This window comes from Aotus nancymaae, unplaced genomic scaffold (assembly GCF_030222135.1).
Source record: "Aotus nancymaae isolate 86718 unplaced genomic scaffold, 86718_ANA_hifiasm-v0.15.2.pri h1tg000003l, whole genome shotgun sequence".
NCBI lineage: Eukaryota > Metazoa > Chordata > Mammalia > Primates > Aotidae > Aotus > Aotus nancymaae.
The window spans coordinates 34,994,552-35,017,450 of record NW_026988414.1 but is presented as its reverse complement, the minus strand read 5'-3'; the positions used below and the strand labels follow the sequence as shown (position 1 = coordinate 35,017,450).

The window sequence follows — 22,899 nt, the reverse complement described above, 5'->3', positions numbered from 1 at the left end:
CTCAAAAAAATAATAAAAAAAAAAGTCTATCACAATTATTATCCCCATCTTTCATATAAGGAAATTGAGGACATGAGGATTGAACTTGCTCAAGGTTACACAGCCCAGCCAGAATTTGAACCCAGGCAAGCCTGGTGAAGCTAGGCCTGAGCCCAAGCTCTATAAACCTCTTTGTTTTTCTGCTTTCTTACGTATTTTTTCTTTCCTGACTTCCAGGACCCAGAGCTGTTTCTGCTGCAGAACCCAGTGCCACAAGCTTGCAGAACAAGGCCAGTGCTTGTAGTCCTGAGAACAGCCTGCTTTCCGGGCTAGATGGAAGAGAGACAAGCAGGAGGGGAGGGGTGAAGAAGTATGCCAAGACCCTGAGGAAAAGAAGGTCTTTCCTACAGACCGACTACACCTCTCAGGTCTCATTTCCCCTGGTACCATCAGCCTCCCTGGAGAGTGTAGATGACGTGTGCTACTATGACAGGGAGCCCTACCTGGCCCTTGGTGCACCCTCCCCAACTGTGTCCTCTCTGCAGGACATGCAGGGTGAGCCTGGCCTTCTGGAGACCAAGGCCTTGGGGTTGCTGGCTCCCCTGAGGGAGACCAAGAGCTCAAACCCAGCCTCCAGGGTCATGGAGATGGAGCCCGAAACCATGGAAACCAAATCAGTCATCGACTCTCGAGTGTCTTCTATTTCTGCCATTCGCTTCCGGATTGACCCCAACAGTAAAGAGAATTCTGGTGTTGTCCCTGTTGCCAGCTCCTCAGAAAGCACTCCTCACTGCTCTAACTCGGGTTCATCTGGCCCAGATACTGCTCAGGCCAGCCCTTCCCAAATACTATCTCTATCTCAAGACCCGGATAGCAGTGACCCCAAAGAACTCCCCATAGAGCATGGGGACAGCTCCTTCTCCCTCTCCAGTGGTGACCCTAACCCAGACAGAGTCTGCTTGGCCATCAACCCGGGGTTACTTAATGTGTGTCAAGGAGACACACTAGAGCTGGGACAAGTCCAGTTGGAAATGGGATTGGAATCTTTTTGTACAAATCATATACAAGAAACTGCCCCCAAATACACAGAGCCCTTGTTGTCTCCTGGAGATGAGCCTAGAAGTGATGAATGTGGAATAAATCCAGGAGAGAAGATAGCTTCTATCCCTACAAAGGAAGAGCAACAAAGACAACTATCTTTGGAAAGAGACAGAGAAGTTACAAACAAAAATGGCACCGACATATTTCAGGAGGAATCTAGAAAGGATTCAGGTGACTCCCCGGCTGATGTGTCAAATAATATTTCACAGACTCTTGATGTTAGTTCTCCAGCTGGTAAAATAGTAACCTCCCTTTCTTTAGATGCTCCTGTAACAGGGACTGAGCAGATCCCACCACATCCCCCTAGAGACCCTCAAGGACAAAGCAGAGAAACCCAAAGGCAAGGCTGCCAGGCTCAAGAACAAAAACTATTAGTAGAGTTGGATTTAGACCCTGATTTCTTTCTTGGGAAGCAGACCATTTCATCAGCCCTCCCTACAGAGGGGATCAAGGTAGGGGAGATCACACCTAACCATGTGACAGGGGAAGATACAGCCCTTAGGGACACCCCTGAGTGGGTCTGTTTTAATCCCGGGCCTTCCCTGCCAGAGCCACTACCATGTCTGCAAGAGGACCCTCACTTAGAAACTTCAAACCATTGCTTACTCTCACAAAGCAAAAGTGACAGCTCTAGCATCTGCCTTCCTGCTGAGAAATCTTTTCTGTGCTTTGCCCCAGAAAGCCATCCTGAAGTCTCTGCCATCAGGATGGCCACATCTTTGGGTTTTGCAGGCATGAATGAGATGGTGGCTCCCAGGATAGGGATGGAGCAGTGCAGCTGTCAGTTCTCATATGCCACGTGCTTCCGTGGCCCGCAGCCTGAGACAGAGGAAGAAGACAGTGACTTGGAAACACACCCTACAGCCCCCCTCACCTCACCGCCCTCTGCAGGAAGCCGGATGGTTCTGCCCTGGAGGCCTGCCCGAGCCCACAGCTGCAGCACCCCACCCCTGTCGAGGAAAAGCCACATCTGGCCAGAGTACTGCTCCAGGGCACTGAGGCAGCTGAAAGCCACCCCTGCCAGCACCCCTGAGGGCTTCATCCAACTCATGGAGAGCTTGCTGGAGCTACAAGACATTTTAGAAACTTCCTGGGAGATTGGAAACAAACATCCCCCAGAGAAATGCACCTGGTACTTTACCGAAAGCCGGAGCCGCCTCTGCATGGGCTCCCAGAAGCTCCTGTCGAGCTGTCAGCATGTGATCAGAATGGACCAGTCCCCTGAAGAGATGCAGGGGGCCGTGCGTGACACCTTCCAGCACCTGGTCCAGCTGGCCGGCCTGTGCTTTCAGTTCACGGACTGTAGCCGCTGCTCTGCCCGGCACAGGGAGGCAGCGGGGAACCTGAGGGACGTGGTGTATACCTACCATCAGTTTGTAGAGGCCGCTAAATCCACCTGCGAGAGAGGCTACCACGACCTGAGTGTGAAACTCTTGGCTCGTCAGTGCACAGCCCTCACAGCTGCCGTGTTCTGTTTGACCCAGAAGTTCCGGGCATCCACGGCCTTGTAAGCAGGTCAACGGCCCAAGGGCCTCCTGCCTTGTTCTGCCTTGGACACTTCCCTGAGAAGCCTCTTCCACTTTCCCACCACCCTCTTCAAATGTTTACTATATAGAATATTCAAATAAACTGCTGCTTAATCTTGGCCTGAGTCATAGAGTTTGGTCAAAAGCATTCACTTATATTCATTCAACAAACATTCACTGGATACTTCCTTTGTGCCAGGCCTTGGGATTTACAGATAAGTAAGACAAGTCTCTACCCCTGGTCAGGACACTTATAAAGTCTCTAGGGCACAGATTCATTAGATCACCATCAGCAAAGTGTTTTTCATTAAAGGAGCATACTCAAGGGGTGTGGAAGCAAAAGGAATACTCAAGAATGCAGGGGTGAAGGAGAAAGGTGGGGGTCACTGAAAAACAGTCTTGACCTCTCAGATCACAATTTGGCAATAACCTTTGCAAATAGGAGTGAATACCCATGATATTTGATAGATTTCGACCTTCACAAGTTACGGTTTGCAGCGCCTGCACCAGGAGGCCTGGGATTCTCGGCTGCCCCGCTGCAGCAAGCATAGATTGCCACTAGGTGGCAGGAAGTCCCTTAGTTGTAAGGCCACACGTGCTTTATCTGGAATTGATTGCATCCCTGAATCTTACACCTTATTCCTGTTTTGTTTTGTTTTTGAGACGGAGTCTCACTCTGTCACCAGACTAGAGTGCAGTGGCGCAATCTCGGCTCACTGCAACCTCTGCTCCTGGGTTCAAGTGATTCTCCTGTCTCAGCCTCCCGAGTAGCTGGGATTACAGACACGTCTATGATATGCCAGATGCCTTATTTAGATACCTTGAATGCATTTTTCTAATACAACCAACACCCTGGAGATTGTTATATAATGTATATTCAGCATTATTGTAAAGAATAAATAGCCGGGCGCGGTGGCTCACGCCTGTAATCCCAGCACTTTGGGAGGCCGAGGCGGGTGGATCACGAGGTCAAGAGATGGAGACCATCCTGGTCAACATGGTGAAACCCCATCTCTACTAAAAATACAAAAAATTAGCTGGGCATGGTGGCGCGTGCCTGTAATCCCAGCTACTCAGGAGGCTGAGGCAGGAGAATTGCCTGAACTCAGGAGGCAGAGGTTGCGGTGAGCCGAGATCGCGCCATTGCACTCCAGCCTGGGTAACAAGAGCGAAACTCTGTCTCAAAAAAAAAAAAAAAAAAAGAATAAATAATCATGGAAGGCAGAAAGAAGACAAACTTCCAGCTCAGCACTCAATAATGTTTCCTTTTTCTTTGCTTCTCCTCCCTTAAAGTCATTAACTGGCTTGAGTTGCTACTGTATGGAGCTGCTGTTTTTCTTTGCAGTTCCCATGAGGAGGACTAAGTTCCAGAAGTGCTGGGAAACCCTTCATTGTTTGTTAAAAAGCTAAAGAAGCAGGGAACAGTGCAACTTCCCCTGCACTGTTTAGCACTTAATCTTTGAGTCACACAGCCTCCAACATGAGATAGGCAGAATGGGGCTTGGTACCCTGAAATGCAAGAGTCAATTGTTTAGCGACTTGGCTGGGCACACGCCTGTAATCCCAGCATTTTGGGAGGCTGAGGCTGGCGGATCGCCTGAGTTCAGGAGTTTGAGACCAGCCTGCCCAATGTGGTGAAACCTCATCTCTACTGAAAATACAAAAAATTAGCCGGGCGTGGTGGCAGGCTCCTGTAATCCTAGTTACTCAGGAGGCTGAGGAAGGAGAATTGCTTGAACCCAGGAGGCGGAGGTTGCAGTGAGCTGAGATTGCGCCACTACACTCCAGCCTGGGCGACAGAGCAAAACTCCATCTCAAAAAAAAAAAAAAATTCTTTAACCATGGGACATTTACACTCTTCCTTCTTTTTCCCCACCCACCATCACATTGGCTGATTCATTTCTTTCACAAACATTCATGGGATGCCCATGCCAGGTGATGCCTGATGCAGCATTATGAATGTAAATAGTTGGGTAAAAATATTTTGAAAAGCTCCTGATAGAGATTAGGTGACATGTGGAGATAGAGGCTTACAACATAAGGTGCAGTTCACTCAGGGCCTCCAAAGAGAACAGATAAGGTGCTGTAAGAGCTCTAAGGAGAGAAGTCACTTTGGGGTGAGCGGCAGAGTAGTAATCAGGGAAGGCTTCCTGCAGAAGGCAGCATTAATTATAACTAGCATCTCAAGAAGTATTTATTGAGTATCTACTGTGTGTCAGGTCCTGGATTTGATAGATAGAATTTGGATATGTCAAGAAAGTAGAAAAAAATCATTCATTTATTCTGTCAACAAATATTTTCTATGCAGTAGTACTGGGAATACAACCATGAACATGGTAGACATAGTCTCCTCAAGGAACTTATGAGTAGTAAGAAAGTCACAGCAAAAAAATCCATTACTGACTGAGAGGTGATATAAAGCAAACCAAAAAGATGACAAAACAGGGATAGAACGAACCAATCTTGCCAGAGTGGTCGTCGGGAAAGGCCTTTCTGATGAGGGAATGTTGAAGCTGGGGCCTAAAGTATAAGAAGCCAGCCATGGAAAATGTGAGAAGAAAGGGAATAAATAGTATTTGCAAAGGCTCATGGTGTGTTTGAAGCATTTCCGGATCAGTGCAACTGGAACATAGCAAGCTAGAGGAAGAGCAATAGGAGATGAAGCTGGGAGGGGCAGGCAGGAGCTGGGTTGTATAATACAAGACCTTGAGAAGGGGGTTAGATTTTACGTCAGGAGAGACACACAATCACATGGCAAACAGATGGAGTGGGCGTTAGGGGAAGCAGTGAGACCAGCTAAAGGTTTTTTCCTTCCATTGGAAAGTGGCAATGAACTTATTCAGAGGCAAAGGACACAAGAGCAGTGGTAGGGAGTCAGTGGGGCAAAGTGTTCAGTATGGCTCAGTGTGAGGTGCAGGGACTGGTAGGTGTGGTGTGAGCTAAAACCTGAAGGCATCATTGAAGATCATTTAAGCCATGTGCAAGCCCCACTGTGGCATTTCAACAGACAGTGGGAAGCCAGGGCCATCTCTGAGCAGAGCAGAGATGTTAAAGCTAGGCTTTAGAAAAAAACTTATGGGGAGGGAAATTAATATTTAGTGTTAGTATTTAAAATCGCAGCTGAGCATGGTGGCTCACACCTGTAATCTCAGCAATTTGGGAGGCTGAAGCTAGTGGATCGCTTGAGCCCAGGAGTTCAAGACCAGCCTGGGCAACATGGCAAAACCCCATCTGTATTTAAAAAAAATTGTAAAAAATTTTTACATGGACATGAGTAATATTATCCCATCCCTTTCAGAGTTTAGACCCACGTGGAATTGACAGAACAGAATCTTTGTAGCAATAAGATACCAAATTCCAACCTGACATTATGTGACAGAAAAAGAAATCAAAAACTTTTACCCCAAAATACGTTTCTTTGCCAGAGTTTGAAATGGCCCTGCAAAGCTGTCTTGTGTTGGGGGTGGAGGAAGGATTTGCATCTGTGAAGAATCTCTATTAAGTATCTAGAGCTTTCCCATTCCAGGCCCTCCCAATTCTGGAAGCTGATAAAGGATGGATGGTAGGTGCTGGAGGAGCTGTGGAAAGAAAAGTCCAGAGGGGGAAACTGTGGGGCCAACGAGGAATCCAACCAGGCTGTAGTTTCTTGACTGGGAGATATTTTGGGCTCATTCAGCTTGGAGTCTCTCTGAATGGGTGAGACCCCAGGACTGCAGGAGTGAAGGAAGAGTGACTGATGAGGAGGCCAAGGCTTGGGCAAGCCGCTTCCTGTCTTTGGTGGAGGAAGAAGAGTGCCCAGGGGCTAGAATCATCCTTGTCAAAGCCCTGACGTCTCTGTTGTGGACTCAGAAAAGGGCTGTGTCAGCTCGTGGGCTCTGCTGACTGTGGCAAAGCCTGGGGGAGGGCAAGGCTGTGGATGATGGGTGGCCCAAATTTGGTTTCACCTGTTAAGGAAGGGGAAAAAAGGTGCTAGACTCAGTTAATCTCTTCAGAATTGGGAGGGCCTGGAAGGGAAAAGCTCTAGTTACGTTAATAGGGATTCTTTACAGATGCAAATCCCTCTCCTATACCCCAAACACAAGATAGCTTTGCAGGGCCATTTCAAGTTATGGCAAAGAAACGTATTTTGGGGTAAGCTTTCGATTTCTTTTTCTGTCATGTGATGTCAGGTTGGAATTTGGTATCTTATTGCTACAAAGATTCTGTTCTGTCAGTCCCACCTGGGTCTAAACTCCGAAAGGGACGACGGGGTGTAACAGTAGGCATGTGCGACCGTCGCCTCGGCTCTCCCCGTTCCACTCCCGCTTCCCATCATGGCCTTAATTAGTTTTAAGGTTTCTTTGGAATCCCCTTGGCCGAGAGAGAGGTCCATTCAGTCGGCTGCGGAGCTTAGAATTTTGTTTTAGTTTCACACACCCCAGTTTCGCAATGTCCAGCCCTTGACAACCAACAAAGCACCTGGTCACCTGCAGGAGCCCTGTAAAGTTGGTAAGGGGTTGGGGTTGTAATCGCCGTCTAACAGACGGGGAAACCGAGGCTCAGAGAAACTGAACAACCCCCACGTCGGGACGCAGCTCCCCAGAGCCAAGGCTGGGAGCCACCCCTCCGGGCCGGCCCCATGAGCTGCCAGCAGGTGAAAAACTACAATTCCCAGGATGCCATTCGGAGCGGGGTTAGGAAGCGGAAGCGAGGCCGGAGGCGGAATCCGACGCGCGCCGCCGTAGCTGCGTGGGGTGAAGGGATCAGGTACGCTGTCGGCTGGTTTCGGGAGCGGGTAGGAGACTGCGGGGTCCGACCTGGGACAGCCGCTTCCCTCGCGGGCGGGGCGGACGCTGGGAAAGCAGCGTTTAGCAGTCATGGGGCTTATGGTAGTCCACCTTCCTAGTGCTTTCTCTTCCTACCTCCACTCGCAAGCGCAGCCTGTGGGCCGGGAGGGACCCGCACGCGGGGTGCTCTCAGGCTGGAGTCGATGTGCCGTTATTTAGCCGCAGCGTAGATGCCCATCCGGTGGCACTTGGGCTCGCAAAGATCTGAGGCCTCTGCCAACCTAGGGTGGGAGTGCGGAGTGGAGGATTTATGAACTCAGCAAGTATTTATTGAGCATCTATAAGCAAACAACACTTGCCTACGTTGTAGGAATGAAGAAGGTTCCGACAAAAAATAAGCAAAATAGGTTATGTTGGACAGTACACATCTGAATGAGGGGGAGGAAGGTAGTCTTAAGTGCCTAAGGGAAGAGCATTGAGGGTAAACAGAACGGTGAATGCAAAGGCCCTCAAGGGGGAAAGTCTTCGGTATGTTTGAGGAACAGCAAACAGACCACAGAGTGCAGAGGAAACTAAAAGGTAGACCTTAATGATCTGCATAGGTCATTGTATGGATTTGGGCTATTTACCCTAAGTGAAACGGAGAGTGGAGGGTACGGCAGAGTTCTAAGCAGAAGAGCCTGATTATCAAACACTTAGGATGCTCATAGGCTTGGTGTTAAGGGTGTACAGGTGAATTCTTCCCTGGGTTTATAATCTAGTGGGGAAACAGACCAGCTGTCATGCAAGGCTGGGTCAGATAATTGGAGCCCCATGAAAACAGAATAAATGTCATTCCCAAGTCCCAGGATGTACTATTAGGTGCTTAGTAACTTTGTTGGATGAAAGTAATGAACAGTCCCAATACTCAGCACCGGACCCATAATGGAGGCTCAGAAAAGATTTTGAATGAAGAAATGAGAAATAAAATAAATGAAATCTCACTTCTCAATACTGTTACAATGGCAATTAAGTTTCAACCTGAATGTGAGAGGGGGACAAACATTCAAACCAGGGCAGTGGTCAGATTCATACAGATGGGAAATAGAAAGGTGCTGCCAGGATTGGGGAATGGAGAGTTATATAAAGGTCGTAGAGTTTCACTTTAGGAAGATGAACAAGCTCCGGAGATGGACGGTGGTGATGGTGGCAAACAGTGTGGATGCCCTTCATGTGTTTTTTTGTTTTGTTCTGTTTTGAGACGGAGCCTTGCTCTGTAGGCTGGAGTGCTGTGGCGCGATCTTGGCTCACTGCAACTTCCATCTCCTGGGTCCGGCTTCAAGCAATTCTGCTGCCTCAGCCTCCCAAGTAGCTGGGATTACAGGAATGCACCACCATGCCCAGCTAATTTTTGTATTTTTAGTACAGACAGTGTTTCACCACGTTGTTCAGGCTGGTCTTGAACTCCTGACCTTGTGATCCACCTGCTTGGCCTTTGAAAGTGCCTTCATATGTTTTTAGCTGCACATTTACAAATGGTTAAAATGGTAATTCCTGTGTCAAAAAAAAAAAAAAATGAAATGCTAAATTTGGGCGTAGATAATGTCCTACACATATTGAGCAGATCTCTGCTTCTGTGATGTCCAACTTCATCTTTGCTTTCTGAGGATCCCTAGGTGGAAAGCACCTAATCAGCATTTACTGAGCTTCCGTTCTGTGCCAGGCCTTATGCCGGTCACCAGAGATACAAAAAAGGTGGGCCCCGCCTTCAGGAATGTTAGCTTATATTACTTTTCTGGTAGTAGTTGGAGTTGTTTTTATTTGATTTTCAAGATTATTGAATCCTAGTTTCCTGGTCTAAGAAACATTCTCAGGGACTATAGAGATTTGGAGAAGCACCAGGTAAGAAGAGGGGAAAAGAAAGGAAGGGAGTGGGAGTGGTGGCAGTAAAATTCAGTTCAATTCAACAAACATAAACACTGCTGTTTTCAAAGTTCTATTCTGTGAACTCTTCAGTGTTTAGATAAATGTAGGTATAAGCCCTCCTACAAAGGAATTCAGTTTGATGGGAGAGAAAATACCAGCACAGATTTTCCAATTTTTAAAAACAACAGCAGTGGAAGTCTGTAGCTCCTAGGATCTCCTATCTTAGATCTCTTTTCTCCTCATCAGCCAAGCTACCTCCAAAGAGAGCTTTATGTCCACTGCCTCCCAATCGTTCCCTCACAAGCCTGGCATACAGGAGGAGCTCAGTGGAATGTTTATTAACTAAATGAATGGTCAACACGAGTAAAAATACAGAATGCTATGAAGTTTAAAGGAGGAAGAGATCACATGGTTGTTAACAAACTAGCATTTATTAAATTGGTGGTGTCTTTCTCACCCTAATAAAATGAAGTTGTCAGTTATAGGTTAGTTTATCTTAATGTTTTCATTTGTTCTTCTCTGAATGCCTGTATGCAGAAAACTGCAGGTGACTCTGATGGTTGGTATAGCAAAGTCTGATCTAAAAGAACTGTCATAACAGGGTCTATATATCTGTTGTTAAAAAATATATTTATGGGCCAGGCGAGGTGACTCACGCCTGTAATCCCAGCACTTTGGGAGGCTGACGTGGGCAGATCACTTGAGGTCAGGAGTTCGAGACCAGCTTGGCCAACTTGGTGAGACCAGTTCTCTACTAACAATACCAAAAAATTAGCCCAGTGTGGTGGTACGTGCCTGTAGTCACAGCTACTCAGAAGGCTGAGGCATGAGAATTGCTTGAACCTGGGTGGCGGAGGTTGCAGTAAGTTGAGTTGAGATCACGCCACTGCACTCCAGCCTGGGTGACAGAGTAAGATTCTATCTCAAAAAAAAAAAAAAAAAAAAATTATATATATATATATATGTGCATGCCAGCACAGTGGTTCACACCTCTACCCAGTGACTGGGAAGCTGAGGTGGGAGGATGGCCTGAGACCAGGCGTTTGATACTGGCTTGGACAACATAACACGACCTATCTTAAAAAAAAAAAAAAAATTTATAATCAGCTTCACTGTTCACTCATGTGGAGTGCTTCTGAAGTGTTTAAGGATAGTTTGGATTTTTTGTTTTGTTTTTGAAACAGGGTTTGCTTTGTCACCCAGGTTGGAGTGCAGTGGTGCAATCATAGCTCACTGCAGCCTCAATCTCCTAGGCTCAAGTGATCTTCTGGCTTGAGCCTCCCAAGTAGCTGGGACTACAGGTGTGTGTCACCATGCCCATCTAATTATTTTTTTGTAGAGATGGGGTCGCACTTTGGTCCCCAGGTTGGTCTTGAACCCTTAGGGTCATGTGATCCTCCCACCTCAGCCTCCCAAAATGTTGGTATTACAGGCATGAGCTTCTGTGCCCAGCCAGCTTAGTATTTTCCTCATTTCTCTGGAAATATTATATACATTATGAAATTTTATACATGCCACTAATTCTTTTTGATACAGTCTATATGTAAATACACTTAAAAATTAATTTGTACTGTGTTTTAAAGAATTTCTAAGCAGAAATAAACTTTAGCCTAGACAGACAAATGGACACAAATTTCAAATCTTTAATTTTAAAAATCTAGAAGGTAATTTACTTGGTCATCTTCAGGAATATATCTGGTAGTCATGTGTTCACATGATGTGTGATGAATAACCAAAACTGCTCAGAAGATTTACCTTTTAAGAACAACTATAAGAACAGCACTAAAGGGGTTTTGAATAGTAGTTAGCAGTGGCAAGTATTTCATGAGTACTTGTTTTATATCAGTAAATGAAAGGTATCTACTCCTTGCAACAATCCTGTGAGGTGGTTTTATCCTGTTTTGTGGAGAGACTCTATGGGAAAGACTTAAATCTTCTAGCTATTGTCCTATCGCTTACAAGTGGCAAGATGGGAAATGTGTCTGAATTCTAAGATTACGATTTTTTCACTTAAACCTATTTAAGTTGTGTCTAAACTGAAAACTAAAATTTGGCCCAATTGTGAGCACTTGATGGAGTACAAGAAAAAAGGCAATATGAACTCAACACTAGAAATGTTTTCCAAGCACAGGTGTCAGACTGAAAAAGAAAATATACTTCTAGGACACTAGCCATCTCTACAGTGAATGACATTTATGGAGTTATAATATAAATGCAGTTTACAGCCAGGTGCAGTGGCTCACACCTGTAATCCCAGCACTTTGGGAGGCTGAGGCAGGTGGATTGCCTGGATTGTCTGAATTCCAGACCAGCTTGGATAACATGGCGAAACCATGTCTCCACTAAGAATACAAAAGTTAGCTGGGCATGGTAGTGCGCACCTGTAGTCCCAGCTACTCATGAGGCTGAGGCAAAAGGATCACCTGAGCATAGGAGGTCAAGGCTGCGGTGAGTAATGATTGCACCACTGCACCCCAGCCTGGGCAACAGAGTGAGACCCTGCCTCAGAAAATAATAATCAGTTTACAAAATTGGTTTACAAATTTTAGAAAATACCACGGGGGTAGACCTTTGTCTATGCCACTTATTTATGATGACGGAACAAAATGTAAAACCTGCCTTGACCATATAAAATTCAAGGCTCAGTTGGAAAATTAAAGGAGGAACAGAGATAGAAATATAAGGGCGTTTATGTTCACAGCCTAAAGATACTGGGGAGTCAGAAATACTACGTAACTTGAACAAGAAATAGAAGTTTAAAATATTCTTAAAAGTAATGAAGACTTCTGGTAATTGTCATGACAGAAGGAATGGGTATTGGACTTAGCCTCCTACAATAGACTATAAAACTGGACAAAGTATATGAAGAAATTGTTTTCAGGTATTGGGCCATAGTCAGGGATTACAAGGATTACAAGACTGTAATCCTCGAGGGAAAAGCAACTCACAAGCTAAGCCCCACAGTCACCCAGCTTTCTGCCTGAGGGTGCATAGTGACACAGAGCCCATACAGAGTGCATTGATGTCCCTGGGTGGAAGAAACAGTTGAATTTAGGGCTGCTGAGATGGCTGGAATTTGTGGAGCCCTAGGGTACTGGCAAGGAGGGAGCTGTGTAGCAAAGGAGCTCCAGAAATCTGTGTAGGGGTTCCCAGATGTTGGTGATGCTGTGGAACATTTGGAATGCTCAGACATTGCTGACAGGCAGTGTAAAATGGTGTAATACTTTGGGAAATGGATGGCACTTTCTTATGAGTTAAATACACACCCAACCTATGACCTAGCAATTCTACTCTTAAAACTTAGTCAATGGGTGTGAAAACATATGTCCACAGAAACACATGTATTAGAATGTTTGTAGCAGACTTATTTCCTAAGCTGTAAAAGTCTCAACCCATGAACATAATTGTGATATATTCATACAATGGAATGCTACTCAGCAATAAAGAGAAACTACTGATACATGCAGTAGCATGTATAAGTCTCAAATATTTTGAGGGGAAAGAAGTCAAGTGCTAAAGAGTACATACTGTTTGCATCTATTTATATGAAGTTGCATAATAGATATAGCTAATCTATGGTTATAGTAAACAGAACAGTGGTTGCCTTTGGCAAGTTGTGGGAATGGGATGAAGACTGATATGGAAAATGGAGAAAAAAGTTAAACTTTCTGGGGTGAGGCCAGGCATGGTGGCTCACGCCTGTAATCCCAGCACTTTGGGAGGCTGAGGCAGGCAGATCACTTGACGTAATGGGTTCAAGACCAGCCTGGACAACATGGCGAAACTCCATTTCTACTAAAAATACGAAACTTAGCTGGGCATGGTGGTGCGTGCCTGTAGTCCCAGCAACTCAAGAGGCTATGGCAGGAGAATCACTTGAACCCAGGAGGCGGAGGTTGCAGTGACCTGAGATTGTGCTACTGCACTTCAGCCTAGGCAACAGAGTTTCAAAAACAAAAAAGAAATACGGCAAACAAAAAAACTTTTCTGGGGTGATGGAAATGTTCTATATCTTGATGGGATTGTCAGTAACACAGGCCCTATACATTTGTTAAAGCTCACTGAGCTAGTGTATTTTACCATACACACAAATTCATTAAACTGTACCCTTAAAATCTTTGCCAGACAAATTTAAAGATCAAGGTAACTTGATCTCAGAAAAAATTTCAAGATCAAGATAACTAATAAAGAATTAAAAACAATAGGCCAGGCACAGTGGCTCACACCTGTAATCTCAGCACTTTGGGAGGCTGAGGTGGACAGATCATTTGAGGACAGGAATTTGAGACCAACCTGGCCAACGTGGTGAAACCCCACCTCTACTAAAAATACAAAAATCAGCCAGGCATGGTGGCACACACCTGTAATCCCAGCTACATGGGAGGCAGAGGCAGGAGAATTGCTTGAACCTGGGAGGCAGAGGTTGCAGTGAGCTGAGATTGCGCCACTGCCCCCCAGCCTGGGTGACAAAGCGGGACCCCATCTCAGAATAAATAAAATAGTAGGGGTTGGTTGGCTGCAGTGATTCATGCCTGTAATACCAGCAGTTTGGGAGGCTGAGGTGGAAGCCCAGGAGTTGGAGACCAGCCTAGGCAACATAGGGAGACCGCCATCTCTACAGAAAAATTTAAAAATTAGCCAGGCATGGTGATGCATGCCTGTAGTCCTAGCTACATGGGAGTCTGAGGTGGGAGGATTGTTTGAACCTGGCAGGATGAGGCTGTAGTGAACCATGATTGTGCCACTGCACTCCAGCTTGGGTAACAGACCCTGTCTCAAAAATAGTAATAATAATAAGGATTGACTTTAGTGATTTGAATTCTTACGTTTCATAGGGAGTCAATACATTCAAAGCTGATGAATCATGAAATAATGATGTAAGCATGTATTTCAGGTTAAGGAGTTAATTACCAAAAGAATGAAAAACAACTGGTTAACAAGGGTTGCCACTAGAGGCGGAAGGGAGAGGAGTGTGGATCATTACTTTTCATTATAAATATGTCTTTTTGCCATATACATGAATCATACTACATAAACTTAAACTTTTTAAGATACAATTTTCATAAAATAGTGGTTGTGTGACTAGACTCAGAGGACCAGCCATAGGTAATGGTCACACCGCTCTTGGTCTACGGTACTTGACTGTTGACTAAAGCATTTCTGACTGGCATCTTTCTCAGATTTTGAACCTCACTTGAAATTAGGACATCATTTGTTAAGTGTTCTGGAACAGTGCTTGACCATAGTTTTCAACCTCAGCCCTTCTGAGGAATATTAAACGTTTTCAGTGGTGACTGTGGCTTTCTGCTGCAGTGGTATTCAGCTGAGTTGGAGGGAACACATAGTTTAAAAAAACTAATTATGATACATACCCACAACCTAAAAGAATTTTTGGTTTCATATCACTCTACCATGTATTTAGCTTCATCCTCCCAGGAAGTCTGTAGTACAGTACCTTACTTATAGTAGGTGTTCAGTAAATATTTGCTAAAGGAACCATTTTGAAAATAAATTGGTTGAAACACAATGGGGGAGGTGAAGTGGCTTTTGCAGTCTCTGTCCTACTCTCAAATCATATAATGCATTTTAAAGTACACAATAAATAACTTGGTTATCTGTGTCACTGCAGCAATGGATGATCATTGATTGCTTGGAGATGTCAGGTGTGCATGTCCTCTAAGAAGGGTATCTGGGGCTGGGTGTGGTGGCTCATGCTTGTAATCCCAACACTTTGGGAGGCCGAGGCTGGCAGATCACTTGAGGTCGGGAGTGAGTTTGAGACCAGCGTGGCCAACATGGTGAAACCCTTCTCTGCTAAAAATACAAAAATTGACTGGGCATAGTGGCAGATGCCTGTAATCCCAGCTACTCAGGAGGCTGAGGCAGGAGAATCACTTGAACCTGGGAGGTGGAGGTTGCAGTGAGCTGAAATCATGCCATTATACTCCAGCCTGGGCAACAAGAGTGAAACTCTGTCTCAAAAAAACAAAAAGTGTATTTGGCTTCCTTAATACTGAACTGTTTCTCTGCTGAATCGTTTCTCTGGAAGACACATGCTTTTCTCACTTCAGTAAATCTGGGTATGTTTCACACTTCTGATCTTTCAGTAACACAATAACACTTTGTCATTTGGATGTAGGGAGATACCTATGTTAGTGAAATAATGGAAGAGCTCACATAATTGTGCCTTTTTCCAGTCTGGTTGAAGGGCCAGAGGACTAAGCACATGGACTGGAAATTGGAAGGGAGTACTCAGAAAGCAGAGTCACCTGTGCAGCAGGGACAAGAAGGCATCCTAGAGGAGACAGGTGAAGATGGACTTCCTGAAGCCTTCCAACTTTTGCAGATTGATGCAGAAGGCGAGTGCCAGGAGGGAGAGACCCTGGCTGCAGGCAGTACAGCATGGTGCTCAGTGAGTGCATTCTGGCCATAGGCCTTGCGTGATGGAATTCTCAGAGACCCGTTTTAAGGGTGGATACTGCTAATGAAAAGAGAGACTGGGAATGAGTTTTGTGTATTTTAAGTGATGAATTAATTTTCTGCTAACTGGTTTAAAGTTTTAGTTTCATTTGCGTCATAGGAAAAGTAAAGTTCAAAAGGAATTTTTGATATACCTCTGAAGTGTCAGGAAATCTAAACCCTGTCACTAATGAATTTTCTGTGACCTTGAGCAGGTCACATCTCTTTTTCTGGGGCTCTGTTTTCTCTAAACACAATCTGGTCTAGGTTTGTTTTTAAGAGTAATTTCCTTTTTCTCTCCAAACTTTATATATAAATGAGAAAAATAAGTAACTGTTTCTAATGTTCGTTTTCCTTTTTGGAGCTTACGAAGTTCTCAAACAATTTTGTTTTCTGGATAAGAAAAATGTACAGAGAAAACAGAGACACTGGGAAAAGATAGTTGCAGCAAAGAAGAGCAAAAGAAAGCAAGAAAAAGAACGAAGAAAAGCCAGTCGTGCAGAAAATCCAGGTGACAATAAATGAGACTGCTAGCATAATCATATTTATTTTTTAGCAAATGTGTCTGCATGTTCCAAGGAGAGTAGGAATTTTGTTTAAGTAAAAGAAACACCTGGGATGTAGGACCCATTTTCTTGGGAATCAAAGCATCAACAAAAGCAAAATTTAAGGCTGCTTTTCAAATATAAGCTGTCTAATTAACGTATGTGTTTATAAGCTCAGAATAGAAGGAATGATACCAGCAACAGCTAATATTTATTCAGTGCTATGTGCTAGGTTCAGTTTTAAGAATTTACATGGATTACCTCAATGGAGAGGAACTGTTATTCCCATTTTGTAGGTGAAGAGACTGAGGCTTAGAGAAATTAAGTAACATAATTATGCCCAAGATAATTCAGCTAATCAATGAACAGATTGAACTTGGATTTAAACCCTGCTGTGTGCTCCAAAGCCCATATTCCTCACAAATCTGTTTTGTGTAAATTTCCTAATGAATATCTTACACCAGTATCAAGTTTCACTTTATATTAAAAAAAACAAAAACAAAAAAACCTCACCTGGCTAGGGAGATTTGTTTCTTACAGAATATTATTCCTCTGGTTTTCCACTTTTATTTCTTTCTGATATTTCTGCTTTAGGCATCTGTCCTCAGCACAGCAAACGTTTCCTGAAAGCTTTAACCAAAGAAAAACTTTTGGAAGCCAAACACTCAGGACCAAGACTATGTATCGATTTGAGTATGAGCCACCACATGTCAAAGAAGGTAGAACATCCACTAAGCTTGGAATTTCTGCTCTCATGAGGGAGGTCCAGAAGGGTGCAGCTTTCACGAAGAATATGGCCAACACCAGCTTCTGGGATTCCTTAGTAAACTAGTAAAGTGTTTGATTTTCTACACTGGGTTACTAAGTTCCAAGGTGGCTGTTGTAAAGAACCTCAAGAGAATGTACATAGCTTGGTTTAGTTTGAAAATGTTTACCTTGTCTTCTGTTTTAAGCCCAGTATCTTTGCCTCTCTGTTCATGGTGTCCTCAGTCTGGATGCAACCTTTCATGTTCAGTTTTCCAGACACTAAATCTTTGGGAAGAGGAATATTTGCCTGATACCATGTTGTGGGAAGATTACCTGGTAGAAGAACTTCTTGCATTGTACATGTTTTTTGTTTTTGTTTTTGAGATGGAGTCTTGATCTTGTCACCCAGGCTGGAGTTCAGTGGCAAGGTCTCGGCTCACTGCAAGCTCCACCTCCCAGGTTCAAGTGATTCTCTGCCTCAGCTTCCCAAGCAGCTGGGATTATAGGTGCCTGCTGCCACGCCCTGCTAATTTTTTTTTGTATTTTTAGTAGAGATGGGGTTTTGCCATGTTGGCCAGGCTGATCTCAAACTCCTGACCTCAGGTGATCTGCCCACCTTGGCCTCCCAAAGTGCTGGAATTACAGGTGTGAGCCACCGTGCCTGACCTCAATGTCTGTGTTTTAATTGATGCTCATTCACCCTATTGATGAGGGAAGGATTCCCACACTAGAGTTCTGGGAGTGGCAGAATGCATGACATCTGACACTGGACAGATGAGAGTCAACAGCAGCTCATTCATCTCGTAAACTTACAACCCAGGGGAGGAAGATACTGTGCAGCATACAGGGCCACATGGAGATTGTTAATAAAGAATAGAATGAACAACAAAGGGTTGTCCGAGGTGGGCTTTGCAGTATCCAGGGGGTGAGGTGCCCCCTCGTTACTATAGGAGGATGTGATTCACTTGTTTGGAGAATTCCATGGGCTGGCAGGGAACCAAAACTCACTCTTTAGGGATAAACAGAGACTATGCCTTGGACCTTTGATAAAAAGGGTTTCTTAAAGCCCGGAGACCTTATCTATGGGAGCAGAATGGGAAGGAAACTATTAGGCTATCTGAAGTATTCCCAGTTTCAACAGATGTCAAGGCAGACCGTAATATTGGGCCTTGATTTTAGGCCTTATATCACAGTATATAAATTTTAAACTCTCTTTTCAGACATCTATTGTATGCTAGTGTTTACATCTTTTTCAGAGAAGTTAGGAAAACTGTAGATCTGAGGTTCTTACCTGAAACCTCTAACTCTAGCCCTCTGAAAATGTTAACCAAGAATTCCCTACTATTATGCTGCGCACAGTGGCTCCTGCATATAATCCCAGCACCTTGGGAGGCCAAGGCAAGAGGATCACTTGAGGCCAGGAGTTTTGAGACTAGCCTAGGCAACATAGCAAGACCCTGTCTCTGAAAAATTACAAATTAGCCAGGCATGGTGGCCTGTACCTGTAGTCCCAGCTACGCAGGAGGCTGAGGTAGGAGGATCACTTGAGCCCAAGAATTTGAGGCTGCAGTGAGTTATGATTGTACTACTGAACTTGAGCCTGGGTGACAGAGCCAGACCCTGTCTTAAAAAAAACAATCCATACTGTTTAAGACAGCAGATTAAATCAAACCCAGAGTCTTTTTCGCCTACCTGAGCTAAATTGCTCTTTTTATATAAGAGCATTGTCTGTGATTCAGGGTAGAAAGTTAAAACTTCTAACCCTATTGTATTGCCTGAAGTTAGGAAGAAGGTACCAAATTTATCTGATGTTCTATAAAAACTTCTGTATATTAATCTAACCTCTTTAATATCTTAAATAGTATTACACCATAAGATTTTAGATTAAAGCTAAAATAAGAATTTCATATATTAAACATTTAACAGGGCCAGCAGGAGGGCAAATTCTCAGTTTTCCACTGCCTCACTCTTTCTGGACTAGTATCATTTTGTCTGTTAGATGTGATGCCATAGCGTGTAACACACGCACACATGTACTCCTAGTTCACGGGGTTTTCTGGAGGAGCATTCAGTGAACTTATCATAGCAATTTCTTGATAACTAATTTAGATTGAGTTGGCATGTTTTCGCCCTGAGTTGTTCTTATTTCCTTGAAGGAATTAAGTAGACTGGCTGGACAGATTCGAAGGTTGTATGGTTCAAACAAAAAAGCTGACAGGCCATTTTGGATCTGCCTCACTGGATTCACAACAGACAGTCCCATTTATGAAGAGTGTTTGAGGATGAATGATGGATTTTCTAGTTACCTGGTAAGTCTCTTTTTACACTGTATTTGAATTGTCATTTGAAAAGTAATTGGGGAGTTATAGTAATTTTTTTTTACTTTTTCATATATATGTATATATATATAATGATATAGTTTCAGTATTGAAATCTAAAAAATACTCAGAATCTCTCATTAGTTTTTACATTAAAATTTTTTTCTCATCCTTTTTCTGCATTGGCAAAGTAATATTACCAGTGTCTAGGATTATATTTTGTATCCTGTATGTTTTATGCTAGACTGTATACTCCAGGAATATTTTTGGGAAATGCTACAACTTCTTTCTTGTTCCCATTAATGGTGAGTTGGGGAACCATGAGTTTTGGGGGAAGAGAATGAATCCTTTCAGAAGTAATGGAAATTTAAGATAAGTTTTAGGGGTACTAAGGTACTTTTCACCTCTCTCTGGATCTCAAATGTCGTGATACATATATGTACCAGAATCCAGATCAGTTTCTAAGAAATGTCACTGAAAATGCCTGGTGTGTTTGCATTGTGTAGCTGAGACAGAGCACTTGTGGCCTTCTCCAGGAAGGTCCCAGAACTGATGAATGTGAAAGACACATTGTGCGGGGCTGCACAGCCAGCTGTTTTGCTGTTACTGTCTTAACTGTCTCTCTTGTAGTGCAGCTATTTCCAGCTTTCTTCTATGTACTTTTTTTTTTTCATGATTCCTTTCATAAGCCGAACAGTCCCCCATAGTTCCCTTACTTTCCTGCCTTCATGCCTTTCTTAGGTGATTCCCTCAGCTTTGAATTCTTCTCCTTTAGTGTATGTCAATACTAATCTCTTTTGAAGCCGGACATGGTGGCTCACGCCTGTAATCCTAACACTTTAGGAGGCCGAGGCAGGTGGATTATTTGAGCTCAGGAGTTCCAGACTAGCCTAGGTAACATGGTGAAACCCTGTCTCTATTAAAAATACAAATATTAGCTGGGTGCAGTGGTATGGGCCTGTAGTCCCAGTTACTCAGGAGCTTCTCTCCTCAGTTCTGCAAGGATAACTGCCTCAGGAGGCTGAGGAAGGAGGATTGCTTGAGCCTGGGAGTTGGAGGTTGTAGTGAGCCTAGACTGTGCTATGGCACTCCAGCCTGGGTAACAGAGCCAGACTCTATCTTAAAAAAAGAATGCTCCTTTCAGAAACCCAGTTCTAGCATTTCCTTCACCAGAAGGTCATCCCTGATGTTGCTCCCTCATCTGTAGTTCTGGGGCATACTCCCTGTACCGCTGTCAGAACCCTGTATCACTACCTCACGTCATAGATTTCAATGTCTGTGTCTACTTTCCCTTCTAAGTACTTTCTGAGAAGAAGCTGTCAAGCTGTCACACATGGAGTCCCTTGATCCACACCTAGAGCCATGCCTGATAGACACTTTAAGCCCAGTAACTAGTTGTTGAATTTTGAGTGGTTTTGATTTTTTTTTTTTTTTTTTTTTTTGAGACAGGCTGGAGTGCAGTGACACAATCTTGGCTCTCTGCAACCTCCTCCTCCTGGACTCAAGCCATCCTTCCACTTCACCCTTTTAAGTATTATAGCTGGGACTACAGGTGCATGCCACCATGCCTGGCTTATTTTTTTTTTTTTTTTTTTTTTTGAGACGGAGTTTCGCTCTTGTTACCCAGGCTGGAGTGCAATGGCGCAATCTCGGCTCACCGCAACCTCCGCCTCCTGGGTTCAGGCAATTCTCCTGCCTCAGCCTCCTGAGTAGCTGGGATTACAGGCACGCGCCACCATGCCCAGCTAATTTTTTTGTATTAGTAGAGACGGGGTTTCACAATGTTGCCCAGGCTGGTCTCAAACTTCTGAGCTCAAGTGATCTGCCCACCTTGGCCTCCGAAACTGCTGGGATTATAGGCATGAGCTACCCCACCTGGCTGTGAGCTGTTTTAACATTGGACTGTTTGTATTTTCCAGCTAGACATAACAGAAGAAGACTGCTTTAGTTTATTTCCTCTGGAAACCCTTGTGTACCTGACTCCTGACTCGGAACACGGTATGTACTTGAATACATGGATTCATATAGCCCATCGTTCCTAACACTGTTTCTTTCTTTTTTTTTTTTTGAGACGGAGTTTCGCTCGTTACCCAGGTTGGAGTGCAATGGCGTGATCTCGGCTCACTGCAACCTCCGCCTACTGGGTTCAGGCAGTTCTCCTGCCTCAGCCTCCTGAGTAGCTGGGATTACAGGCACGTGCCACCACGCCCAGCTAATTTTTTTTATTTTTAGTAGAGACAGGGTTTCACCATGTTGACCAGGATGGTCTCAATCTCTTGACCTCATGATCCACCCGCCTCAGCCTCCCAAAGTGCTGGGATTACAGGCATGAGCCACCGCGCCCGGCCCAACACTGTGTTTCATTATTCTGTGGCAGAATTTATTAAAGTCCCTCAAGGACATCCCCACACACAGAAAAAAGTAATGCACATGAGCTGCGCTCCTCTCATGGGCAGGTGCCTCGCTGGATGCTTTGATGTGTCTTACCATGGCTCACAGCAGCACAGACTTACGGTTTCCATCCTCATCTAGACCTTGTCTGCTGCCTGCCAGTTCTTCCCAGTGTCCTCGGTCAGCTGCCCCACTGGCCCTTCTTGGATCAATGTTAGACATCTTTTTTTCAAGAAAATTATTCATTTCACATAATTTTCAAATGTATTCGTATTCAGCTGATCATAGTATTCTCACCTAATTATTTCACATTCTTCAGTTTTAATTTTGTTTCTTTCTGAATCTAATGTTGATTTGGGTTTGCTACCCTTTTTCATGATTAGATATGCTACAGTTTGTCTGTTTTATTTGCCATTTTAGAAAATTAGCTTTTGGTTTTATTGAGCAAGTTTTTGTTTTCTATTTACTAAATTTCTACTTTTATTGTTAATAATTCTTTCCTTTTGCTTTCTTTGGATTTAGAAATTATAAAACAGATTTTATCTCAGTGGCCTTCCTTTTTTCATTAGCTCTTGAAGATGTTGATCTAAACAAAGTTTACATCCTCGGTGGACTTGTGGATGAAAGCATTCAGAAGGTAAGTATACATTTCAGCCCCAACATCTGTGTTTTCAAAAGTAGTGCTTACTTTTAGAGGCATGTACTCTGTCATAATCTCACCTAGAAGGTCTGAGAACTCAGGGGGCGGGAGGCCGGGTGCGGTGGCTCATGCCTGTAATCCCAGCATCTTGGGAGGCCGAGGCGGGCGGATCACAGGTTCAGGAGTTCAAGACCAGCCTGGTCAACATGGTGAAACCCATCTCTACAAAAAATACAAAAATTAGCTGGGCACAGTACTGCATGCCTTTAATCCCAGCTACTTAGGAGGCTGAGGCAGGAGAATTCCTTGAACAAGGACTCAGGAAGCGGAGGTTGCAGTGAACCAAGTGGAGTGCACGCCACTGCACTCCACCCTGGGCTACAGAGTGAGACACTGTCTTAAAAAAAAAAAAAGAACTCAGGGGACAGGAAGAAAGAGCCATTCCCACCTGGTTGGCCCTCTGGCTGGTGAAGTTCCCTCTGTCCTCATGAGCAGTGTCAGCACAGTCGAGACTCAGGAACT

At 44.3% G+C, this 22,899-nt stretch overlaps 2 protein-coding genes across 13 annotated transcripts in view; both read left to right on the top strand.

The window, feature by feature from the left end:
- The window catches only part of FRMPD1 (FERM and PDZ domain containing 1), a 90,220-nt gene extending 87,495 nt beyond the window's left edge, over nucleotides 1-2,725 (top strand). For 4 of the 7 annotated variants that reach the window (XM_021671512.2, XM_012463404.2, XM_012463402.2 and 1 more), the window contains one exon: nucleotides 217-2,725. In XM_021671512.2, coding sequence (XP_021527187.2) covers nucleotides 217-2,591 — 2,375 coding nt within the window. In that variant the 3' untranslated portion in view covers nucleotides 2,592-2,725. The remainder of the gene's footprint in view (nucleotides 1-216) is intronic. The other 3 variants (XM_012463407.2, XM_012463405.2, XM_012463406.2) reach the window with 1 other exon arrangement.
- A 4,572-nt stretch (nucleotides 2,726-7,297) lies between these two features.
- TRMT10B (tRNA methyltransferase 10B) overlaps nucleotides 7,298-22,899 on the top strand; it is a 28,368-nt gene continuing 12,766 nt past the window's right edge. The window contains exons 1-7 of one of the 6 annotated variants that reach the window (XM_021671505.2): nucleotides 7,298-7,352; nucleotides 15,475-15,689; nucleotides 16,139-16,247; nucleotides 16,876-17,000; nucleotides 19,185-19,337; nucleotides 21,266-21,344; nucleotides 22,307-22,374. In XM_021671505.2, coding sequence (XP_021527180.2) covers nucleotides 15,504-15,689; nucleotides 16,139-16,247; nucleotides 16,876-17,000; nucleotides 19,185-19,337; nucleotides 21,266-21,344; nucleotides 22,307-22,374 — 720 coding nt within the window. In that variant the 5' untranslated portion in view covers nucleotides 7,298-7,352; nucleotides 15,475-15,503. Of the gene's footprint in view, nucleotides 7,353-7,393; nucleotides 15,358-15,474; nucleotides 15,690-16,100; nucleotides 16,248-16,875; nucleotides 17,001-19,184; nucleotides 19,338-21,265; nucleotides 21,345-22,306; nucleotides 22,375-22,899 lie in introns of those variants that run through there. The other 5 variants (XM_064379865.1, XM_021671504.2, XM_021671506.2 and 2 more) reach the window with 5 other exon arrangements.